The following is a 25,196-nucleotide window of genomic DNA, read 5'->3' as shown; positions in this document are numbered from 1 at the left end:
GAGGAAAACAGAAGCAGACTCACAGACTCCAAAAAGGGACTGGCAGTTACGGAAGGGAAGGGGTTGGAGAGGGTGTGTGGGGAGGAGGGAGAAGGGGATTAAGGGGCATTATGATTAGTACACATAATGTAGGTGGGTCACGGGACGGCAGTATAGCACAGAGAAGACAAGTGATGACTCTATGGCATCTTACTACACTGATGGACGGGGAGTGCAATGGAGTTGGGGGGAGTGGAGTTGATAATATGTATGAATGTTGAAACCACAATGTTGCTCATGTGAAACCCTCATAAGATTGTATATCAGTGATGCCTTAATTTTAAAAAATTGTTTTTCAGGTAGTTATGTGGGAATAACAGGAATACCTTGAATCTCCCGACAGTTTGGCTTTTCCAAGAATGACTCCTCCTCCAAGATCCTTGAGCTGGGCAACAGTTGAGGACAGCTATACTGCAAGTAGTATATGGTCTTAAACTGCAAAAGATGGAGCCAAAGTCTGCTAAATTATTTTGAGGTTATTTAGAGTAGTTGAAGACCTTCCTGAATAACTAGACATCTTTCTCTTTATACTAAATTCTTCCCCCACATTGGTTTTTAGGGCTGAGCAAATGGATAAATTTAGATTATTGACGCTAGAAAGGTGGTCATAAATATAGCCTACTGTCTTAGTCCGTTTAGGTTGCTGTAACAAAATACCTCAGGCTGGGTGGCTTATAAATAATAGAAATTTCTTAGTTCTGGAGTCTGGGAAGCCTAAGATCAAGGTTAGCATGGTTGCATTCTAGTGAGAGCCTTTTTCCTGGCTCACAGCCAGTGCCCTCTGGTTGTGTCCTCACATGGTGGGAGGGGCAAGGGATCCTTTCAGAACTTCCTTTATAAAAGCACTAATCCCATTCATGAGGGCTGAGCCTCAGCATCCCCCAAAGGCCCCACCTCCTAATATGACCACCTTTGGGGGTTAGGAGTCAACATAAAAATTTGGTGGAAGACACATTCAGACCATAGCATCTACAAAATAAAACTTTCAATTTATTTAGAGAAAATAAATTGTCATTGAGTCTATAAAATGGAATGACCAGGATGTGACAGTGACAAATGTCTGAAAGGCACCTGTTACTCATATAAAAACCTATTAGTGCCAAGATTTCAAATATTCCTCTCCTTCTTGAGATGGCATCTCAAAAACCTTTTTTTTGGTTTATTTACATCTTTTTATTAAGGTATTATTGATATACACTCTTATGAAGGTTTGCACATGAAAAAACAATGTGGTTACTACATTTACCCATATTACCAAGTCCCCACCCATACCCCATTGCAGTCACCATCTCAAAAACCTTTCATAATAATTTACAAAGATTCAACTGTGTTATATTTTGCATAATGGTAAACATAAAGTCAGCGATCAGTGGTATTGTCCAATATTCCATGTAAGTGGAGAAACCCCATCAGGACAATAACTCAGTTTTCTTCACTGCAGTATCCTCACTGCCTAGCACAGTGCTTGTAACAAAGCAAGTACTTAAACTGGATAAGTAAAATTACAGAATCACAGAAGATGATGAGTTTATTCCCTGATGGACATGAAACTCCGTTAGCAGTTAGGCTTTTAATTTTTTAATAAGCAACATAAACTGTTTTCTAAGTTGAAGGGACAATGGGATATGTTTATTGGCGAATGGGTAAGAAATAAATGAAATAAACAAACCCAACAATTATACTTGAGTCAATATGAACTTTTATTAACACACATTTTTCAAAGTCTGTACAAACCAAAACACTCCTGTGTTTTAAAATGTCCATTATTACAAACATACAAATAAACAAAAGGTGTTACCAAAAGTTAGCTACTCAGTTTCATGGAAAAACAGAGTCATGATTTTTAAAAACCAGTCTCAAGACCGAAGTTTCTTCCTTCCCTTTTTGGAACTTGTGGAAAGTTAGAAAATGTGTGGATTTGCTTTATATTAAATGCCAAGACCTTAAAAAATGATTTAGTATAAAACTATGTGTTTTTATATTGTCACTTCATGTAACAGAATTTCTCATCTTAAAATTAAAAAGAAAAATACCATGACCATAACTTTCACAATCTTTTCCCCATAGTCAATGTAAATGAATCTGAAAAATATTATCTGACAGTTTATCTTTACTTAAAAGTTTCTCATCCAAAAAGTTACAAAACTATTTAGCACTGCTGTTTCCCTTGCTCAGAAGGGAAAGTTACATTCCCTACTAGAGTGATAGGTAAGACCATGGCCCATTACTTCTCTGATCAGAAGGATGCCACCCATTCCCACATCTCGGTCCAATTATGTGCCAGGCTCTGCCTAGGAGAATGCTATCACAGATGGTAAGTATTTGCTTCTAGGAAATGCCTGACAAGCCAAACTTACTTCGATTTTGGTAGACTGAGGCACAAATGTCATTTGCTCTCAGGATTAACTTTAACTCCAGTACCTAATCCTAAAGTAGTTGGTTTTACTCTATCTCATGGCACACTACACATCTCTAATTTCTTCCACAAACATCACAGGGAGGTCCCAAGAGTACAGCTAGAAATGCAAATCTAGCTGCTCTCCTGGAAAAGGAAGTACACATGCCTATTGGATCAAGAAGGGAAAACCAGACATAATTCTGGCTGAGGCCAAGCTGCTCCTGAGAAGCACCTATTTTCAACACCTTCCCATTTTAAAAGCAGGGAGTGTACAGGCTGGATGGGTGAGGAGGAGTGGGGAGAAGGTACATTCACATAATTTCTCCCAAACTCAGAGTCCACACTTGAGCAGTTTGTACTGACCCCCCAAAATGCTCTTTGTGCAAATAGTATACCATTTTGAATCTGCTCATGTGAAAAAGAGTGTTCTCTGATAATGGCCCAGTATGACAATTAATATAAGCAAGTGAAGGATAGTTTTGAAAAAAGAAGTGGCAGTGTGAGAAGTTAAAATCAGTCACATAAAACAATCAGGACAGGAGCAGGGGAGGGAAGTGTCCAGTACAACCTGGACAACCTTTCCGCCCTTAAAAAGACAGGCTGCTCAAATTTCTGCTACCTTCCATAAGCATCTTCTTAAATACTCTTCTAAGAAATCCTCCAAAAGGCACTTAACTCCATACTTATGCACTGAATTGTTTCTCCTTAGCCATCAGTTTTTAAGACTCCAAGGTAACAGGAAAGAAAAGATCTGATTATTTTACTAAAAGCTAGACAGTAGGACTTTTTTAAAAGAGGCATCACTTTTACAAGAAGAACAAGCTAGGTTACCAGTATTCCTTTATCAAGAAAAAGTTTCTTTGTAAAAAATAAATAAAACTCTGGCTATACATAGTACAAAGTTCATACATAATATACCTGGAAAAAACCCAAGAGTATACCCTGAAGCAAAAGATTTACTGGAGAGAGAAAGCCTCTTCCATTGTACAAAGTCTTAAGGTGGCAGTTTTCAAAGTTCAGAGGGTGGCAGTGATACGTATTTAATGCCAAACATTTGCTCATGGGTATGGCAGGATGCAATGATGGACCAAAAAAAAAAATTCTGCACATAACACTGAGCAGTGACCACCACACACAGAAAAAAATAGTACCAAAAAGAGAGAGAGAGAAATAGTAGTACTGAGCTAAGTATTGGAGTGGGGTGGGAAGTGTGAGAGAGTGAGAGAGCTTGAAACCCCAAACATTCAAGCATGCAGTTATAACAGGACAAACCAGGTGTTTCCATTCAGCCCACTGCAATCACACAAAGGATAACTGTAATAAAATAGAGATTTCTTAAGAAAGCTTGCAATTCCCCGAGAACAGCCAGGTCGCCAACCCTAACCCAGGAATCCATTTGCTGTTGCTGAGGGCATCCTCGTGGTCCCTCACGGAGATGTTATAGCTCCTGACTTCTCAGACTTCTTGCTCTTGGACAAGGCAGCTGCCTGCTTTAGCAGCTCTCGGTTTTTGGCCTAAAGAAAGAAAAAAACATCAGTGACAGAGAATATTTTTCATGCAGATGCTGAGGCAGACAATATAGAGGGTCAGGAAGAGATGGGCAAATTCTAGAGGGAGAAAACAACAAAGCTCCAGGGGCTTGGTTCAGGTGGAAGAAAGTATTTGCTGGAGGTTAATCAGAGTAGTTCAGTCTCCTGGGATCCACTGTTACAAAAAGATGTTTTATCAACACAAACCATGGAGTGCCTTAATGTGGTGGGTAAACAGAATTTTGGTTCAGACATTTGGAATCACATCTGGTTTATCGAAAAACCAAAGGACACATTCCAATGTTTTTGAGAGAAAAGATCACAACACATTTCAAGAGGGAGACAAAGAAGACTTCTATAAGGGGGATTAAAGTTACTTGTCAATATTTTCAAAATCTAAGGGATGATCACTGAAAATACAATCAGTAAATACATTAGAGTTAACACATAAAACAAGCAGTCACCTGCAATTGTTCTGTGACGTCTTTGTGGGTTTTCTCCATCTGATTCATTTTGGCTCTCATCTGAGATTCTTGGTATTGAAAATCAGCCTTCAACTCTGTGATCTGCGGGAAAAAAGGCAGAGTGATGAGAAGAAATTTCTGTGAAATGAAAAATGTTTTGGTACCAGAGAGCAAAATAGTCTCCCAGATTAATGAAGTCCAGGGTCTCCTGAAGATCCATACCTAAATAAAAACCAAGGAATTCTGTATCCTATTTTTTCTAAGGATTACCTGAAAAGTACAGAAAATCCTGAAATAGCATTTCTGATACTCTAGCAGATTTTAAAGACATCATGTATTTAATGTATGCCAAAAATCCTCCAAACACTCACCTCCAAATAAATCAATGATTGTAACACAGTATGTCCAACAGTTTGAGAGAAGCCAGAATAATAGCCACTGCCATTTACTAACTTTTTACCCTGTTCCAGGAAAACTATCTGATTATATTACTATATTCAATCCTATGACAAAACTAGAGGGCAGTACTATTTTTTCGCATTTTATAAATGGGAGAACCAAAGCTTACACAGGGTAAAGTAATATGGCTAAGATCATACATGTTAGCAAGTGGCAGAGCTAGAATTCAAACCCGAGGCCTTCTTCTATTGACTATGCTATTCAAGGAGCAGGAAGAAGAGATACCTAATCAGAGAAGCAACGTGTGAGTTGAGTTTCGAGGTACAAGCAGCCACTGGTACATGAGGTAAGAAGGGCATCCAGGGAAAGGGAACAGAATGGGCATAAGAGAGAGTGTGAGACAACTGAGTTTGTTCATGTGACTGATGAGCACAGAGAGTGGCAGAAGAGGAGGCTAGACATAAGCAGGCTTGATGTGCAAGGGCTTGTGTTCCATGACAAGGAATGTGAACTTGATCCTGAAAGTTATGGGAAAAAAAATCTATTTCTTTTTCTCCTTTTAAAACCCAACTTGGCAAACATTTTGTCCCTATTTTGCAGAATCCTTTTATGTGACATTCTGATTCAGTCTGTGAAGAAAATACACTTGGGTCTGCTTTCATCTAACAGTCATGCAGTAAAGTGGAAGCAATATAGTATCTCCCCATGAATCTCCACCTTACTGGCAGAAGAAAGCATGGAGCCCAGTGAACAGAGTCAGAAAAAGTGCGTTCATTCTTTTGCTCTGCCATTTACTAGTTGTGTGATTTGGACAAAACACTACATTTCTTTGGGTCCATTTCCTCATCTGTAAAATTAGGTAGAAATTAGATGGAAAGAATGCATGTATTTTATATTTATTATAAATGTCTTTGTTAGCCATTTAGAATGAATCACAGCATTCTGAACTTGGTATGAAACAATATATAGCTTCAGGGGCAAAAAGAGAGCTAGGGGATGGGACTGGATTCCTAAGAAGAAAAATTAGAGGCATTCTTCATCTATGAAATGATGATGATAATCCCGACCTCAAAGGGTTGTTGTGAGGATAAATGAGTTAATACATATGAAGCACTCAGAATCAGGAAGAGTAAGCATTCAATACAACTATTATTAACAGATTAGAGTAAAAGTGAGATATTCTCTAAGAACTGGAAAATAAGAAATAAAACCCATGAATCAGAACAAGGATGTAAGAAGTTCCCCTAAAAAGGGAAGATGACTCTTAGACCAGATAAGACTTTACTAAAAATATTAATGTGTTTAAAAGAGGGGGACACTCAGGGAGTTGTCAGCAATGGAAGCAAAGTGACAAGAGTTATGCAGGAGGCCTAGCTGACTTGGCCCACATATTTTGAGTATTACTGTCCACAGACATGGGCATCCCAATAATAGAGATGGAGGTACCAGGTTCTCTTAGCCTGAGAGCATTAACAATTCCAATTACATAACTATCTCTTCTTGGCCCATCTCCATGCTCATTCAGCACCTCCTGGTTACAACTCTCCAAAGACACTCAAGCTGCGAAGAATAGTACTCAGTTATATGCCCCACTGTGAATTAAGACTAGTACTCAGTTATATGCCCCCCCTTAATCATCTCTGTGAGCTTGGTTAACAAACAGGAGTTCTCCCTTAGAAGTGGAAGCTCCCTCCAAATGCTGAGAAAAATCAACTTTCTAAAACCACTTGACTGAGGTGGATTTACCACAGTAACATCACGTCATGAGTCACTTGACAGACAGCAAGTCTCTGCCCTGGATATCCCAACCTTGCCATCAGACCTCTCTCAATGTATCAATGGTAAGTACCCAGCAAACAGCAGTTAAATAGAACCAGCACCACACCTTACTGTACCACATACCTTACCCTTGCATCATTCTGGCCTGAGAGGCATTAACTAAATTGTACCTTCTTCTCTTTCTCTAAAATCATTTGATCCTTTTGATGAAGCATCTTCTTCAGAGTAGCTACTTCTTCCTTCAGTTGGGCGATGATGACAAAGTGATCAGTGCCTGGTGAGTCCAGAGCCAGGTCTGGGGAAAAGCTGAGTAGAAAAATGGAGCGGAAAAAAATGTAACTTAGGTGGATATACTTTTTTCTACCTGAGGACACAAGACAGGTCACTTGACTGCAAGCTCAAGGGCAGGAGCAACTATTTAAATTCCCAGCAATTAGCACAATGTTCCATACATACCAGACTCAACAGTATTTGCTACAAACTGCACAGACAAGGGGGCCGTCAAATAACTATACCAACCAAAACATCTGGTCTCATGTTCAGGACTAAAACAAGTGCTATTTCCTAAGAGCCAAGATATTCTGTTTCAGGTTCATTGAAAATCCCCAATTATTTATGGGTGAAAGTGTCACAGTTTTTTGTGATTAGATAATTTCCTTAGAACCCGGATAAACGATCAATTGTAAGCTCATGCTTTTTTTAAAGTTCCCCACAAAGCTCATCTTTTCATTGTTTTCTGCCCCAAAGCACTGTAATGTGGTGCAGCTGCTGAGAAGCCGCTGTATTCCATCCCAGGAGCAGTCACTTCTTTTTTAAAATGATAAAAAGATGATGAAATTAATAGGAAGGAAGTCAATTTCCCCTATGCTGCAACTGGCCTGTTGATTGTCACTTCCGATATCAAGAATTCTGTGATATTTAGTTAGAAAGGAACAAAGAGGTAGCAACTCCAGAGTCACATCACAACCTGGGTTTTCAACAGTTTCCTCCCAGTAACAGTATCTGAATATTTCATTCTGTTGAAGTGCCAGATGAACTCTGTTGTCTTACTAGAGTCTCCTAACCAGGACCAGTTTCACGGAATCTGTTACCCCTGAAACTGTACATGCCGTTCTGTGTATACATACACATCCAATAGTGGTTTCCAGGGTAAGTGGTTTCCATGCACTCACTGGGTGGTCAGAGGTGTCTTAGACTAAAAACAAGTTAAGGAATTATTGTCAAGAGGGTCAAATCCTGCCCTTCTTTAGAGTTCCCAAAGGAAGCTCTTTATTTTCCCCAGGGCAACCTTTAAAGTAAAACACAAACCTGTTTTTCCAAAGCAGATGTTGGAATACTGATTCCCAACTCTGTATATCAGTGTAGCAACAACTCTAGTTCTTCCTCACTGTTGGTTCTTTCCTAGATCTTAAACCACATCTAATAACCAGCATTTCTCTACACAGGCAGAAACTCCAAAGAGCATGCTGAACCTGAACCACTGCACATCCTCATAGTTACGAAGTCAAACATTTCTATGGCTAGAATGGAAAGACATAGTCCATTGATAAGAATATTATCCCTCAGTGTATAAAGTATATGAGAAGAGTATCAGAAGAATAGATCAATGCTTTCCCAATTGATGAATATGCAGAATTTCTGGGTAATAAAAAAGTAAATGCAAAATAAAAAACAAGACATGAAGGTGAACATGTTGACATTATGATCCAGACATGTGACATATGACAGTAATGTGCTAGTATAAAGAACCTCTGGCTGTTCCAAAAGCTTCCAGTGCTCTGCGCCACCTGTTCCTTTGGAGAGGAGTCTTCCCATGCCAATAAATTGTTGACAAAACCAGTCCTGTCTATACTGTGTTAGGGCCTGACCTTTCTAACTCTCTAATCTCTGATTAATAAGAAAGGCTAGGAATCAAAATGAAAAAAGATGGCTAGGTTAGCAAGGCAGAAAATCAGATCCTGTCTCTTTCCAATGACAGGGAACTCACTGCTTCTCCAGGAAGCTTATCTTTCCAAAAGCTTTTAAGAACAACCTTCCTCAGATTGAGCCAAAATTTCCCTGACATTCCTGTCCATTGCTCCTGGATCTGTCCTCAAAGGGCACAGATTAAGTCTAGTCTTTCAGACTTATTTCACATGGAGAGTAAAATAAAAATTTAAGAAAAGGAAAAGAGTGCATTTTAGAAACAGAAAAACCACAGAGTGTGCCTGGATGTCACCCACTGTTGAGTGCTTTTTTATTGCCAATAGAAAAATAAGTATGATCAAAAACTAGTTACTGCATTTTCTTAGAAAGCAAGAAATGAATTCAGATTTTCCTTAAACTGAGGTTTTTGTTACAATTTTAACAAACAAACTAGAAAATATGAAGGGGAGGCTGTGGATGTTGAAGGATACTAAAAAAAGATTAAGGCATTTTGTATGTATAAAACCATTAGAGAAATGGTATTATAAATGAAAACACCAATATGTTCTCTCTGTACAATACAGCTAATAGATAAAGAAAAAGAGGAGAAAGATAATGAAATAGGTCTCAATATTTAAAAAATAAATGACAGGAGAATGTGAAAGCATAGAAAGGTCAATGCAAAACTGTTAGCAGAAGATGCAAGGGGACAAAAATGAAAAAAAGAGCATAAATTTAAAAGTATATGGATATTTTTAAAGTGGGGCCAGGAAAGTGGACTGTGATTAAAAACTGGGAGGCAGCTAAAACAATAGTTGAGAAACAAGACATACCATTTGGTACAGAGGTGAATCATATTCAGTGAAGTTTTTGGTTTTCATGACACTAAAAAAGGACTATCAAACAAACAAACAAACAAAGGAGTGTCAGAATGTTTTCAAAGTGAAAGAAAAAAAAACACAAAAGGAAAGATGTAATTTACCTTGGGCTATGAAAAAAGAAAGCAATGCAAACAAGGGGAATAGACTGTTAAGACTGCAAATGCAGGTACATTCAAATGGAACTTGTATAGGTATGAAAATAAGCTTTGTGGCAGCAGAAAAATGTTCCAAATTTTCAAGTTATTAGGGCAAATTATTTTTGAAATTAGCATGCATACTTCAGGAAAAAATGATCTTTTAAGATCTTTTCCAAAGGACACTATGAAAGACTGTGTATCTAAGTTAAGGACCAGCATCCGACTTGAGGAAAACAATCACTGCTGGTGACCAAATGCACTAAAACACTCTGAATGAAAAGCTTCAAGTTTTTAGCTTGGTGTATCCATAACAATGGACAGGAGGAATAGTGGCAGTATCTCAAGAACAAACTAAGCTAAATCTTTAAGGACTGGTTGGTTGGTTCAACTACAGGAGACGAAGGAGCTTTTTCCAGATCATTCAAACGCAGCCTGGGTCATAAGTGAACACAAAACAGAAATGAATCTGAAGGCTGTGGGATTCGACTTAGGTGTTTGTAAAGCAGGATATTCAAAAGGGTTCACTCCTTGAAGTAGTTTTTGCAGGATCATGCACCCTGGCAGAGGAGATGGGACAATGTGTGCCACGACTACTTTCTTCAGAATAGCCAGACTAGTGCTCAGAGAATAGTAAAGCTGACCAGAAATAAGGTCTTTATGGTTCCTTCCCCTATGTAATCTGAATATCTAAGTTAAGCATTTCCAGAAGGTTCTTCAATTCAAGGAGTTTAAAATCAACAACACTCTAGCTGTTACAAAGACACCTGGTAGAAACTGAAATTAAGTTAATTAAAAGAGTTAACAGGAAAGCGTAAACTTTACAGATGCTTCGTATGCCCTAAATAAACAAATTCAGCCTTGATAAGCCTATATGCTGGTCTGTTCCCATATCCATCACTGGCTGGGAGGGAGAGCTGAAATTGTGAGGAGTTTTCAGAATGGAGATGATTCCAAGAATTTTAGGGAAGGGTGTGTCAGGTGGTCTCACTGCCTGGGGTCTACAGGAACAGGAAAATGGTTGGCCCCAAGACTGTTGGGAAGCAGTCCACTGCACCAACACAGACAGGCCACTCTAGATATTAGGACAAAACGGCTTGTAGGAAGAAGCATTACTGAGAAGGAGAGGAAAGTGAGGAATAAAAATATGCATCTACATGGACTTAAAATGAAACAAAAATATTTAAGCTTCCCATTCTCTCCTGGTCCAGGTCTACACTGGGCTGTCTTTCTGCATGTTAATGAAGAATGAACTATCCCTCACAGACTGAAAGACACTGCCTTAACTCTAACTTGTCTCTGATCTGCCTGTCAAGACCAACTCTTCCTCTGTCTGGAGGAGGCTACCAGCACAGATCACAATGAAAAGCATCCAGCTCTTGACTTCTTAGAATTAGTGTGAGGGTTATTTGTGGACTGCAGAATTCAGCTGCTATTAAATCCAATTACAGGTTCTTGTCTTTTAACAACAAGATTAGATTTATAAATAACTATCAGTGGTGGTTTATAAGAAAGCAAGAGGCTAGCATACTGACCCTAAGAGGTTCACTGACAACCACAGACTAGCTCCGAGGCACACCCTGCTTTCCTGTTTCAGGAACTGTGTATACATTTCCAATGGAACATATGCACATACTCCAGTTGGCTTACCTGTCTCCATTGGTTGTGATTGACTCAAATTTGGATTTTTTCTTTGGGATTTCATTTTGAATTGAAGATGTGGAAAGTGTTTTCTGGCTTTTAATGGCAAAAACAGAGAGGCACACATTAGAAATCAATGATTAATAAAACATCACAAAGAAAAGTCTGTCGAATGGAACCAACATAATATAATAGTTCTTCTATGCAAGAGCTAATTATTCTTGATTATTAAAATCCACCAAGGTAGACTAGTGGTCACCAAAGAGGAGGGGTGTGGGAGGGTGGGTGGGGAGGGAGGGAGAAGGGAATTGAGGGGTATTATGTTTAGTACACATGGTGTGGGGTGTCACAGGGAAAACAGTGTAGCACAGAGTAGGAAAACAGTGAATCTGTGGCATCTTACTACACTGATGGACAGTGACTGCATTGCGGTATGGGTGGGGAATTGATAATATTGGTAAATGTAGTAAACACATTGCTTTTTCATGTGAAAACTTCATGAGAGTGTATATCACTCAATAAAAAAAAATCCACCAAGAGAGGAGCCAAGATGGCGGTTTGAGTAGGGCAGCGGAAATCTCCTCCCAAACTCCCAAAACCATATATATTTTTGAAAATACAACAAATACAACTATTCCTAAGAGAGAGATCAGAGGATACAGTACAACAGCCAGGCTATATCTACATCTTCGAGAACTCAGCACCTCATGAAGCGGGTAAGATACAAGACACGGCCCGGTGGGACCCAAGCACTCCCCTGACCCCAGCTCCCCAGTGGGAAGAAAGGAGTTGGAGTGGGGAGGTAGTGGAAGCGAGGACTGCTAAATACCCAGCCCTAGTCAACCACACCGGGAGCACAGACGCACATTGCATGGTGTGCTGGATATAAGAGAAACGGAAAAGTAAAATCCGTGGGTGGGTCCCAGCAGCCAGCTCCCATGGGACAAAAAAAAAAGCAAATGCTTTTTGAAAGTCTTAAAGGGACAGGGGCCTCAAAGCTGGATGGAAGCATCCTGGCACACTCAGCCCAGTAGCTGGGAATCCCAGGGAACTTCGGGCGCCCCAGAACCCTGGGAGGCAACACAGCCCGGAGGATCCTCAGTATGATAAACAGCCTACTGGTCGTTCCCCCTCTGGTGCAGTCCCGCCACAGTGACTGAGCAGCTGGGGAGCGGCCACAAATGCGCACACAGTGCTGGAGCAGCTGGGTATCGGCCGCACGCAGCAGGGGAGCAGCCAGGGAGCAGCTGTGCCCACAGCAACCAACCAGAATTGCCTCCCAGCACACAGCCGCCCGGGCCAAACTCAGAGGGTGTTGCTGACGTGCAACTGCCCGACACAGGCAGAGGAAACTGGGGAAAGGCAGGCGTGAAGGGGTGCCACTCTCACAGGAGAGCACACCTGGCATGCCTGCCACTCCCTGCAGGGCTCTGGGCTACCCTGACGGCGACCCCACCAACAGCACCTTAGGGGATTAATCCAGAAGCTGTGCCAGGTGTGCGGGTAACCGACACAGGCAGCGGAGAAGGGCAAGGCGACCAGCAAGCAGGAAAGGACGTTGTTCTCCGAGCTGACACATGCGCTACCTGCCTACAACTACCTCTATCGCCATGAAAAGGCAAAAGAATTTGGTCCAGTCCAGAATTACCCAAACAACCCCTAAAAGAGGGCCTGGGGAGATACATTTAACCAATCTTCCTGAAAAAGAATTAAAAATAAAGGTCAAAACCGTGCTGATGGACCTGCAGAGAAATATGTAAGAGCAAAAGGCTCAAGTTGGGAGGGAGAATACAGAAATAAAACAATCTCTGCAAGGACTTAAAAGCAGACTGGATGAGGTACAAGAGGCCATTAATGGAATAGAAATCAGAGAACAGGAACACAGAGAAACTGAGGCAGAGGGAGATAAAAGGATCTCCAGAAATGGAAGAATATTAAGAAAATTGAGTGGACAATCAAAACGGAAAAATATTCGCATTATAGGAGTACCAGAAGAAGAAAGAAAAAGGGATAGAGAAAAATAGTTTCTCAGACCATGGAAGCCCACAGAACTCCCAACACAAGGGACCCAAGGAGGACAACACCAAGGCATATAATAATTAAAGTGGCAAAGATCAAAGACAAAGACAGAGTATTAAAGGCAGCCAGAGAGAGAAAAAAGGTCACCTACAAAAGAAAACCCATCAGGCTACCATCAGACTTCTCAACAGAAACCTTACAGGCCAGAAGAGAATGGCATGATATATTTAATGCAATGAAACAGAAGGGCCTTGAACCAAGAATACTGTATCCAACACAACTATCATTTAAACATGAAGGAGGGATTAAACAATTCCCAGATAAGCAAAAGTTGAGGGAATTTCCCCCCCACAAACCACCTCTACAGGATATTTTAAAGGGACTTCTTTAGACAGAAGCACTCCTAAGGCTAAATAGATGTCAATAGAGAAAATAACATCTCAGCAAAGAAAGCGGACCAATCAAATACTAACTAAAGGTAAAAAATAAAATCAACTACTCACAAAAGCAGTCAAAGGAAACACAAAAGAGGACAGAATAAAGCACCTAACATATAAAGAATGGAGGAGGAGGAATAGAAGGGAGAGAAATAAAGAATCATCAGACTGTGTTTATAATAGCTTAATAAGAGAGTTAAGTTAGACGGTCAGATAGTAAAGAATCTACCTTTGAACCTTTGGTAACCACGAATCGAAAGCCTGCAATGGCAATAAGTACACATCTTTCCATAATCACCCTAAATGTAAATGGACTGAATGTACCTATCAAAAGACACAGAGTAACAGAATGGATAAAAAAGCAAGACCCATCTATATGCTGCTTACAAGAGACTCACCACAAACCCAAAGACATACACAGACTAAAAGTCAATGGATGGAAAAAGATATTTCATGCAAATAATAGGGAGATAAAAGCAGGTGTTGCAGTACTAGTATCAGACAAAATAGACTTCAAAACAAAGAAAGTAACAAGAGATAAATAAGGATATTACATAATGATAAAGGGCTCACTCCAACAAGAGGATATAACCATTCTAAATACATATGCACCCAACACAGGAGTACCAGAATATGTGAAACAAATACTAACAGAACTAAAGGGGGAAATAGAATGCAATGCATTCATTTTAGGAGACTTCAACATGCCACTCACCCCAAAGGATAGATCCACTGGACAGAAAATAAGTAAGGACACAGAAGCACTGAACAACACACTAGAACAGATGGACCTAATAGACATCTATAGAACTCTACATCCAAAAGCAACAGGATATACATTCTTCTCAAGTGCACATAGAACATTCTCCAGAATAGACCACATACTAGGTCACAAAAAGAGCCTCAGTAAATTCCAAAAGATTGATAACCTACCAACCAACTTTTCAGACCACAAAGGTATAAAACTAGAAATAAATTGTACAAAGAAAACAAAAAGGCTCACAAACACATGGAGGCTTAACAACATGCTCTTAAATAATCAATGGATCAAAAAACAAATTAAAATAGAGATCAAGGAATATATAGAAACAAATGACAACAACACTAAGCCCCAACTTCTGTGGGATACAGCAAAAGCAGTCTTAAGAGGAAAGTATATAGCGATCCAGGCACACTTGAAGAAGGAAGAACAATCCCAAATGAATAGTCTAACATCACAATTATCGAAATTGGAAAAAGAAGAACAAATGAGGCCTAAAGTCAGCAGAAGGACGGACATAATAAAGATCAGAGAAGAAATAAACAAAATTGAGAAGAATAAAACAATAGCAAAAATCAATGAAACCAAGAGCTGGTTCTTTGAGAAAATAAACAAAATAGATAAGCCTCCTGCCAAACTTATTAAGAGAAAAAGAGAATCAACACAAATCAACAGAAGCAGAAATGAGAATGGAAAAATCATGACAGACTCCACAGAAATACAAAGAATTATTAAAGACTACTATGAAAACCTATATGCCAACAAGCTGGAAAACCTAGAAGAAATGGACAACTTCCTAGAAAAATACAACCTTCCAAGACTGACCAAGGAAGAAACACAAAGGTTAAACAAACCAATTACGAGCAAAGAAATTGAAATGGTAATCAAAAAATACCCAAGAACAAAGCACCCGGGCTGGACGGATTTACCTCGGAATTTTATCAGACACACAGAAAAGACATAATACCCATTCTCCTTAAAGTTTTCCAAAAAATAGAAGAGGAGGGAATACTCCCAAACTCATTCTATGAAGCCAACATCACCCTAATACCAAAACCAGGCAAAGACCCCAACAAAAAAGGAAATTGCAGACCAATATCCCTGATGAGTGTAAATGCAAAAGTACTCAATAAAATATTAGCAAACCGAATTCAAAAATATATCAAAAGGATCATACACCATCACCAAGTGGGATTCATCCCAGGGATGCAAAGATGGTACAACATTCAAAAATCCATCAACATCATCCACCACGTCAACAAAAAGAAAGACAAAAACCACATGATCATCTCCATAGATGCTGAAAAAGCATTCAACAAAATTCAACATCCATTCATGATAAAAACTCTCAGCAAAATGTGTATAGAGGGCAAGTACCTCAACATAATAAAGGCCATCTATGATAAACCCACAGCCAACATCATACTGCTGAAAGCTTTTCCTCTGAGATCAGGAACAAGACAGGGATGCTCACTCTCCCCACTGTTATTCAACATAGTACTGGAGGTCCTAGCCAGAGCAATTACACAAAACAAAGAAATACAAAGAATCCAGATTGGTAAAGAAGAAGTTAAACTGTCACTATTTGCAGATGACATGATATTGTACATAAAAAACCCTAAAGACTCCACTCCAAAACTACTAGAACTGATATCGGAATACAGCAAAGTTGCAGGATACAAAATTTACACACAGAAATCTGTGGCTTTCCTATACACTAACAATGAACCAATAGAAAGAGAAATCAGGAAAACAACTCCATTCACAGTTGCATCAAAAAGAATAAAATACCTAGGAATAAACCTAATCAAAGAAGTGAAAGACCTATACCCTGAAAACTACAAGACACTCTTAAGAGAAATTAAAGGGGACACTAACAAATGGAAACTCATCCAATGCTCTTGGCTAGGAAGAATTAATATAGTCAAAATGGCCATCCTGCCCAAAGCAATATACAGATTTGATGCAATCCCTATCAAATTACCAGCAACATTCTTCAACGAACTGTAACAAATAGATCAAAAATTCATATGGAAATACCAAAGACCCTGAATAGCCAAAGCAATCCTGAGAAAGAAGAATAAAACGGGGGGGATCTCACTCCCCAACTTCAAGCTCTACTACAAAGCCATAATAATCAAGACAATTTGGTACTGGCACAAGAACAGAGCCACAGACCAGTGGAACAGATTGGAGACTCTAGACATTTACCCAAACATATATGGTAAATTAATATTCGATAAAGGAGCCATGGACATACAATGGGGAAATGACAGTCTCTTCAACAGATGGTGTTGGCAAAACTGGACAGCTACATGTAAGAGAATGAAACTGGACCATTGTCTAACCCCATACACAAAAGTAAATTCGAAATGGATCAAAGACCTGAATGTAAGTCATGAAACCATAAAACTCTCAGAAAAAAACATAGGCAAAAATCTCTTAGACATAAACATGAGTGACCTCTTCTTGAACATATCCCCCCGGGCAAGGAAAACAACAGCAAAAATGAACAAGTGGGACTATATTAAGCTGAAAAGCTTCTGTACAGCAAAAGACACCATCAATAGAACAAAAAGGAACCCTACAGTATGGGAGAATATATTTGTAAATGACAGATCTGATAAAGGCTTGACATCCAAAATATAGAAAGAGCTCACCCACCTCAACAAACAAAAAACAAATAATTCAGTAAAAAAATGGGCAGAGGAACTGAACAGACAGTTCTCCAAAAGAGAAATTCAGATGGCCAACAGACACATGAAAAGATGTTCCATATCGTTAGTTATCAGAGAAATGCAAATTAAAACCACAATGAGGTATCACCTCACACCAGTAAGGATGGCTACCATCCAAAAGACAAACAACAACAAATGTTGGCGAGGTTGTGGAGAAAGGGGAACCCTCCCACACTGCTGGTGGGAATGTAAATTAGTTCAACCATTGTGGAAAGCAGTATGGAGCTTCCTCAAAATGCTCAAAATACTTACCATTTGACCCAGGAATTCTACTCCTAGGAATTTACCCTAAGAACACAGCAATCAAGTTTGAGAAAGACAGATGCACCACTATGTTTATCGCAGCACTATTTACAATAGCCAAGAATTGGAAGCAACCTAAGTGTCCATCAGTAGATGACTGGATAAAGAAGATGTGGTACATTTACACAATGGAATATTATTCAGCCAGAAGAAGAAAACAAATCCTACCATTTGCAACAACATGGATGGAGCTAGAGGGTATTATGCTCAGTGAAATAAGCCAGGCAGAGAAAGACAAATACCAAATGATTTCACTCATCTGTGGAGTATAAGAACAAAGGAAAAACTGAAGGAACAAAACAGCAGCAGAATCACAGAACCCAAGAATGGACTAACAGGTACCAAAGGGAAAGGGACTGGGGAGGATGGGTTGGCAGGGAGGTATAAGGGGGGAGAAGAAGAAAGGGGGTATTATGATTAGCATGCATAATGTCGGGGGTGGGAGAAAGGGGAGGGCTGTGCAACATAGAGAAGACAGTAGTGATTCTATAACATTTTGCTATGCTGATGGACAGTGACTGTAATGGGGTTTGTGGAGGGGACATGGTGTAGGGGAGAGCCTAGTAAACATAATATTCTTCATGTAAGTGTAGATTAATGATAATAAAAAAAAACAGAAAAAGGGGGATTATCCCCTGATAGGATAAAACTAACTGCAAATCAATGATTAATGCATGCTTTACATATCCTTAATTTTGATCTTTTAAAGGGTATCAGATGATCAGCTATGGAAGTACATTTTTCTGATAATATTCCTTTCTCTTAAAAAAAAAAAAAAGCAGTTCCTGTGTGGTGATCTCCAATAGGTTCTTCACAGTGGTATAGAGGTCATATCAAAGTGTGGGCAAAGGGATTGCTTGTGTTTATACAGAGGATCAAAGCCTAATTTGGCTACCCAGAAAAAGAATTAAGATAAGATATGAAGAAGAACTTCGAACATCAACATCCTCTGGAAGAGTCATTCCAAAAGATGATCATCAAAAAACTTCAACAAAGATCCTGGTGCTGTTGCAGTTGTAGCTGCATTCATCCCACCGGTTCCTGGACTTGCCATTGGAATGAAGAAGGAGATATCTAAGCTGGCCTGTGCATACAGTAAAACAACAAATTTGACTGGATCTATACTGTTGGAACTCAACCAAGAATTAGGAGAAGTGCAAATTTCAGTGCTCCAAAATCATGCGACTATAGACTATCTACTGTTGAAAGAACATACGGGATGTGAACAGTTCCCAGGAATGTGTTGTTTTAATTTGTCTGATTTTTCTCAAACTATTCAAATTCAGTTAGACAATAACATCATATCATTGATAAGTTTTCACAAATGCCTAGGGTACCTAACTGGTTTTCTTGGTTTCACTGGATATGGCTGGTAATTGTAGGTCTGCTTTTGTTATGTAGCTGTATTCCAATTATGTTTATGTGTGTATGCAATTTAATTAGTAGTTTGTTAAAATCTATACATGCTTATGTTACTCTACAAAATGATATGTCAAAGAAATAATCAATCTTCCCATGTTTTCTTCCATCTGCTACTTCTATAGCTTTTCTTCTTCCTTCCTAATTACAACCCTTTAGTAGAATTCGTGCCTCATATCGAAAATTACCAAGTATCATAATTCTTCCATGCAGTAAAGATACCTCAAGACAAATGTTGGGCATAGAAGCCACAGGGCATAAATCTGCAAAGAAACAAAAAGCTAACCTTTTCAAAGAATATTGTTTCTCTCTCACTTACCAACTTTACATTTCCCTGTATGACCCCAGAAGATGGCTGGTTAGCCAGAGACGGGTAAGATTCTCAAGGGAGGAACAACCTAAGACAGGCACAGTCAAAGGGGGACCACCAGGTGAGAAATTGGGGATCAACAGAGGTGAAGCTTAGAACCTCACCCCCCCTGTTTTGAGAGAAATCTTCTGCATCTGTGGATGGATGTTTTGTTGCCCTTGTCTAGCTTGGATTAATACTTAGTCTACAGGCACAGACCTGATCATCTACATTTGCCCTCTTACAGCACTAAATTATGTTTTCTACCTTTATCTTGCATCTACCTACCACTTCAGCATTTTATTTTTAAAAAAATAATAATACTAATAAGGGAGAAATGTGGGATTCACATATAAATCAAGTATAAAAATCAAACAAATAATCATATCTGACTTGATTGTTTATAGTTCATGATGCGTGATCAAAACCAAAAGTTTCTGTGACATGACTGCCCTTGTACTGTTCACCATGTAAGAACTTATTCACTATGTAAGAACTTGTTCGTTATGCTTCAGAAGATTGGAGACTGTTGAGAGTTAGGCTTGGGGTTGATTAATGATTGTGCATTGAGTCCCCTATACAGAATTTTATTGTTGTTAACAACCATTTGATCAATAAATATGAGAGATGCCCTCTCAAAAAAAAAAATCTGATTTTCTCGTAATTCTCCCTCAAAAGTATCTTCCTGAATCTGCCTCTTCAATCTCTGGTGCCACTGCCTCAGGTGAGGTTCTCATATTTACATGTCTTACCTGGACTCTTAAAAAATGCTTTTTAAGTAGGCCCAGTCTCTTTCTCATCCAATGTAATATTGAGAGTTTATTTATTTATTTATTTTACTGACCCCCAGGACCAAGTTGATGCTCCTTACCAGGTCTGCAGAATCCCTTTTCTTCCCACTCCCTGGCTCCCAGCCATAAGCTTCAGCAATACAAAAGGACCTGCAGTCCTCCAGGAGTCTGTGTGGTCTCATGCCTTCCATGTCCTTGCAAATGCTATTTCTTCAGCTTAGGATGCCTCTGCCCATTCCTTATCTGATGATTCTGACTCATCCTAAGATCTAGCTCCAACATCAGCTCTTCTCCCAAGGCAGTTAATAACTACTGCCTCTAATGCTATATTTTGATGTTTCCACTGTGGTGCCCACTGAATTACACTGCAATTGATTTGATTACAGGTTTGTCTTCCCTAACAGAGCATACTCTTGGTGAGCAGCATGATCTTTTAATTCATCTCTATACTCCTAGCAGAATCCCTGGCCCATAAAAGTACTTAATAATGCCTGTGAAATGAACAAAATCATAATGGTAATAACAACAGAGTAACTAAAATGTACTGAATGCTTCCTATATGCCAGCTACAGAACTAATTACTATGCATGTACTATTTGTCTTCACAACACTTCCACAAGGTAATATTATTATTTCCCTATTTTAAAGATGAAAAAACCTGCCCCAGATGCTACACAGAGAACCTGACAGAGCCAGACTCTCAACAACACTACAGATACTCTGATGAAAGAAAGCTTCAGACAACAATGAAAGGACAATCTCTTTGACTGGATGTCACCAGGATAAACCTAGAACATTTATAACCTTCTGGCCTAATGTGCGTAGAAAAGCTGCATCTCTCAGAAAGTGAAATGTCCAATCTTTTATGGAGATAACCCACTCTAAGGGTGAGGAGAACATTACATGTAAAAGTGGGGTAAGTTCCCAAACTTTTCAGACATAATACAAACCGAGTCAGAAAATCCCAACATCTTATGGCAGTCTCTCTGGCCCTTGGAAGATACATGAATTGTAAAATATGACAAAGGAGATTCCTCATATAGGCTAGTAGGGAGAAGAGAACAGGAAAATGTATGCAAAGCGGTATGGCTAACTGAGCATTACCACACAATTAATACAGTATTATCTGACCTACTGGCACCTGTAGTCCAACTTTGGGGTTACCTGTTATAATGGCTGCCACCACTCAGTCGACTGTACTGCTCCTTCTCCTGGTGGCTGGCACGGGAAGAGCTGCTCAGGTGCTTCCTCTGCTCTTTGGTCTTCTGAAGGACCCGTTTGTATGAGAGTGTGCACAGCCAGCACAGCAATTTCCCATCTACCTGGAAGATAAGAAGACAAAGATAAAGAAGAGGGAATGTAATACATGGATACTACATGAGTATGGGGAGACAGACTCTCTGGGCTAAGTCCCAGTTATGCCATTTATAAGCTGTGTGAACTCAGGCAAATCACTTGAGCTCTTTCAGGTTCAATTTCTTCACCTGTAAAATGAGGGATAACAGTACCTACTTCAGAGGACTATCCCAAGGATTTAGTAATATAATGTAGGCAAAGCATGGTGCCGGGCACATAAAAACTGCTTAATAAATATGAGTTGCTAATTTTATACATCTTTTTGTTTTGTTTTTCTTCAGCTTAATAAACACAGACCAAAGTTCCCACAAGAGTTTCAAAAGACACAAATATCTCCATGGTGCTCATTAAGGAAAATTCAGCAGGGAGAAGATGAAATATAAAAATTTATACTTCAGTTTTCATATCTTATAAATGGCTCACAAAATGGCATGATGGGTATCTTTCCTTAGATGGGATGTCCCAAGAAAAAGACCAATGGGCGAGTAACTTCCAGGGCCCCAGTACCTGGTGGTGGCCTGCCATGGCACTCTGAATTAGAAAAAGCTGATCCCTCTGGGCAGAAACAGTTCTGCACCAAGGAGCAGGGCTAGGAAATCAGGACGGAGCTTCCACAGTCCTCTGAATCTGGGGAGCCTCTGTGCAGCACTCAGACTTCTGAGTGTGTGGGGGAGTCTGGTGCAGGTGGCAGGGTGGCAGGACTGGCTAGAATTATTCAGGTTGGGGAGGAGTGTGCTCATAATCTCATAAAATTTTAATTTTCATATCTTGCCCCTGAAATCAGATCTTGTGCCCCATCTCGAATGTGGGTAGGCCATACCATCATTTATCTAAAGTACTTTTTTCTTGTTAGCAAAAGACTGTTTGCACCCCCACCCCACCCCTGACCTATTAGCAAGTCCTTCAGTCTGAATTTACTCACTTTTTTCCAGCTCCACTGTTTCCATCCAGGTAAAGCCATTCTTATTTCTCAAAACCAAAAAAAGCCACCCAGCTGATCTACTTCCCTGCTCTTAAGCTCTTATAAACCATTTTCACCTACCTGCCAAAGAGGGCTTTTTATAAGTAAATCTGATTGTGTCTCTCCTCTCTTTAGACCTCAGTGGTTTCTCCTATCTAGTATAAAATCTAAACTTTTTGCAATGGCCCATTTTGACTTAAATATAGCCCCCACCTGCCTCTATAACCTCATTCCCTTTTTTCCCCCTCTTGTTCACTTTGTCTTCTTTCTGTTCTTCCCATGTGCCAAGCTTATTTTTGCCTCAGGGTCTTTTCACGATGAACCTTTGTCTTCCAGAGATGATCACGGCTGCTACCTTCTCATTATGGCAGCTTGAGCTCAAATGTTATCTCTTTGGAGGTCCTTCTGATTGCCCAATATAAACTGGCCCCCCCAGTAATTTTACTACATACTCTATTTCTTTATAGCACTTACTTAAGTCTAAACTTTGACTTTATTTATGTCCTGGTTCTTACCCATGTCTTTCTCATACACATGAATATAAGCTCTGAGAGTAAGCTCTTTTCTGTTTAGTTTATTAGTGTATTTCCATTACCTAGAATAATGTCTGATACTTAAGTATTTGTTAAAGAATGAGAAATGAAATTTGAAACCAAACTTCAATCTGGTTCATTTCATAGTTATGGGATATGGCCTGAGGCTTGATTTTAAAACAATCTGGAAGACTTTACTCAAGAAAGAGCTTCCACTGAAGAAGGGTTTGAAAACAAGGGAACTCCACTGAAAGAGAGAGCATTCAACATAAAAATCAAACACTGAACCTTGAGATGCTCTATTTCAGATCTCCACTTTAAAAATATAAAATTACCCTCTGGGAAATTAAACTATCATAAAGAAATAATCATAGACAGTACTGATTGAGTACTTAGCATGTGCCAGATTCTTTCTGAAGGGCTTTATTTACACAATCAAGCTTCATAACAATAATGAAGTCTGATCAGCCTCACTTACAGATGAGAAAACTGAGGTGCTGATAGATTAATTTGCCCAAGTCACATAGCAAGTAAGTAACAGAACCAAGATTTCAACCCTGGCATTCTGAGTCCAGAACCACTCCCAATCCCTAAGCTTAGCCCTCCTTAAGTTTATGAACACGTGATTGAGGATGCCTGAAACATCTAAACACTTAAGGCAGGATTATAATTATCCTTGATTGAAACTTCATCAATTCTAGATTAATCCAATTAATAATATAGGTACTATTTGTTGAGTTACATTATGTAATGGACTAAAAATTAAATGTTTTATACTGATTAAATCTCTTTATGCCCTTGTGAAGTAGCTACTATTATTCCCACCGTAAAGTTGACAAAATTGATGCATAACACAAGTAACTTGCCCACAATCATTCAGCTAACCCAGGTCTGTGGGTCTGCAAAGTTTATGCTCCAACTATTACTATATGCTACCTCCTGATTATTAATTCAGTTTCCCCAACATCTTGATTCAGGGAAGACGTGCCATAGTTAGCAGGCAGGAGTATTCTGGTCATTGGAAAGTTATATCTTCCCATTGTAAATTAATTAATTTGGTTAGCAAGAGCTCTTGAGAGCCAAAGTATCTCCAAAAAGCACTCTGGACACTGAAAAAGAGTTTACTGTATTCTTTCACTTAAAACATTTATGGAAGAGAACAGACTGATGGTTGCCAGAGATGGGGGTCGGTGAAACCGGTGAAGGTGGTCAAAAGGTATAAATCTCCAGTTATAAAATAAGTCATAGGGATGTAATGTACAGCATGGTGACTATAGTTAATAATACTGTATTGCACATTTGAAAGTTGCTAAGAGAGATCTTAAAACTTCTCATCGCAAGAAAAAAATTCTGTACCTATGTATGGTGATGGATGTTAACTAGACTTATTTGGTGATCATTTCACAATAACATACAAATATTGAATCATGTTATATATCTGAAACTAATATAATGTCAATAATACCTCAATAAGTAAGTAAATAAACATAAAACAATCGGTTTAGTCACTTTTAAAAAAGTATAAAATGAGAAGCACAATTTTTTTCAATAACTAACAGCAAGCTGGAAGATATACTTCAGATTAATATTTTGGCCATGTCAGGTTAAGAGAGCTAAAAGGGAGAGGAAATAGTTCTCAATAAGTATGATACATATCAATCTAAAAAATATATATTTATTGAGCATCTCCTACATGCTAGGCCACTGGAAATGTAGCAGAGAAGATGGACAAAGAGCTCCAAAGATGGACAAAGATTCTGTGGGAGTGGACAAACATGTAAGCAAATAAATGATTTCTCACAATGTCACATGCTATGGTGACAATAAAACAGGGTAGTATGATAAAGAGTGACTAGGGGACTTAGCAGAAGGTCTCTGAGGTGGTAGCATCTGAGCAGAGATCTGACAGGAGGAGCCAGATATATACTGGAGAAGGGTGTATCAGGGGAAGCCACAGCCAGTGCCAAGGCAGGAATGAGAGCGGCATGTCTGAGGACTGGAAGGTGGCCTGGGCAGCTGGAACAAGGTGCAAAGTGGGAAATATGACGGGAGATGAGACTGGTATGAGCCTTGCAGGCCATGGAAGGAGTTTGGGTTTTATTCTAAGTGCAACTGGAAGCCACTGGAGAATTTTAAACAGGACATTTCTAAACCATTTTGATCCTACCAAGGTACCTTCATTCCACATAGCACTTTACATCATCATCTCGTGACCTTTAACTTTGAAAGAAACATTTAAAGAGAGAGTAGAACTGTTAATATAACTATATATTGCTTAAGCCATAAGCTCTCCTTTACAGAGTTCTATATAATTTTGCCAATCACCACTTCACTTATATGGGATATTGATCCCTGTAATTC

General features: G+C 39.3%; 1 protein-coding gene across 1 annotated transcript in view; it reads right to left on the bottom strand.

Annotated features, from left to right (window-relative positions):
• Positions 1 to 1,721: 1,721 nt before the first annotated feature.
• The window catches only part of FAM76A (family with sequence similarity 76 member A), a 28,481-nt gene continuing 5,006 nt past the window's right edge, over positions 1,722 to 25,196 (bottom strand). The window contains exons 5-9 of the mRNA XM_017648300.3: positions 21,150 to 21,307; positions 11,179 to 11,265; positions 6,779 to 6,914; positions 4,431 to 4,532; positions 1,722 to 3,951 (exon numbers count right to left, since the gene is read on the bottom strand). Of these exons, the coding sequence (XP_017503789.1) occupies positions 3,865 to 3,951; positions 4,431 to 4,532; positions 6,779 to 6,914; positions 11,179 to 11,265; positions 21,150 to 21,307 (570 nt within the window). The 3' untranslated portion in view covers positions 1,722 to 3,864. The remainder of the gene's footprint in view (positions 3,952 to 4,430; positions 4,533 to 6,778; positions 6,915 to 11,178; positions 11,266 to 21,149; positions 21,308 to 25,196) is intronic.

The sequence above is a fragment of the Manis javanica genome, chromosome 4 (assembly GCF_040802235.1).
Source record: "Manis javanica isolate MJ-LG chromosome 4, MJ_LKY, whole genome shotgun sequence".
NCBI classification, from domain to species: Eukaryota; Metazoa; Chordata; class Mammalia; order Pholidota; family Manidae; genus Manis; species Manis javanica.
Note: the sequence above shows the minus strand (reverse complement) of the source record. Positions and strands in the feature narration are given on the sequence as shown.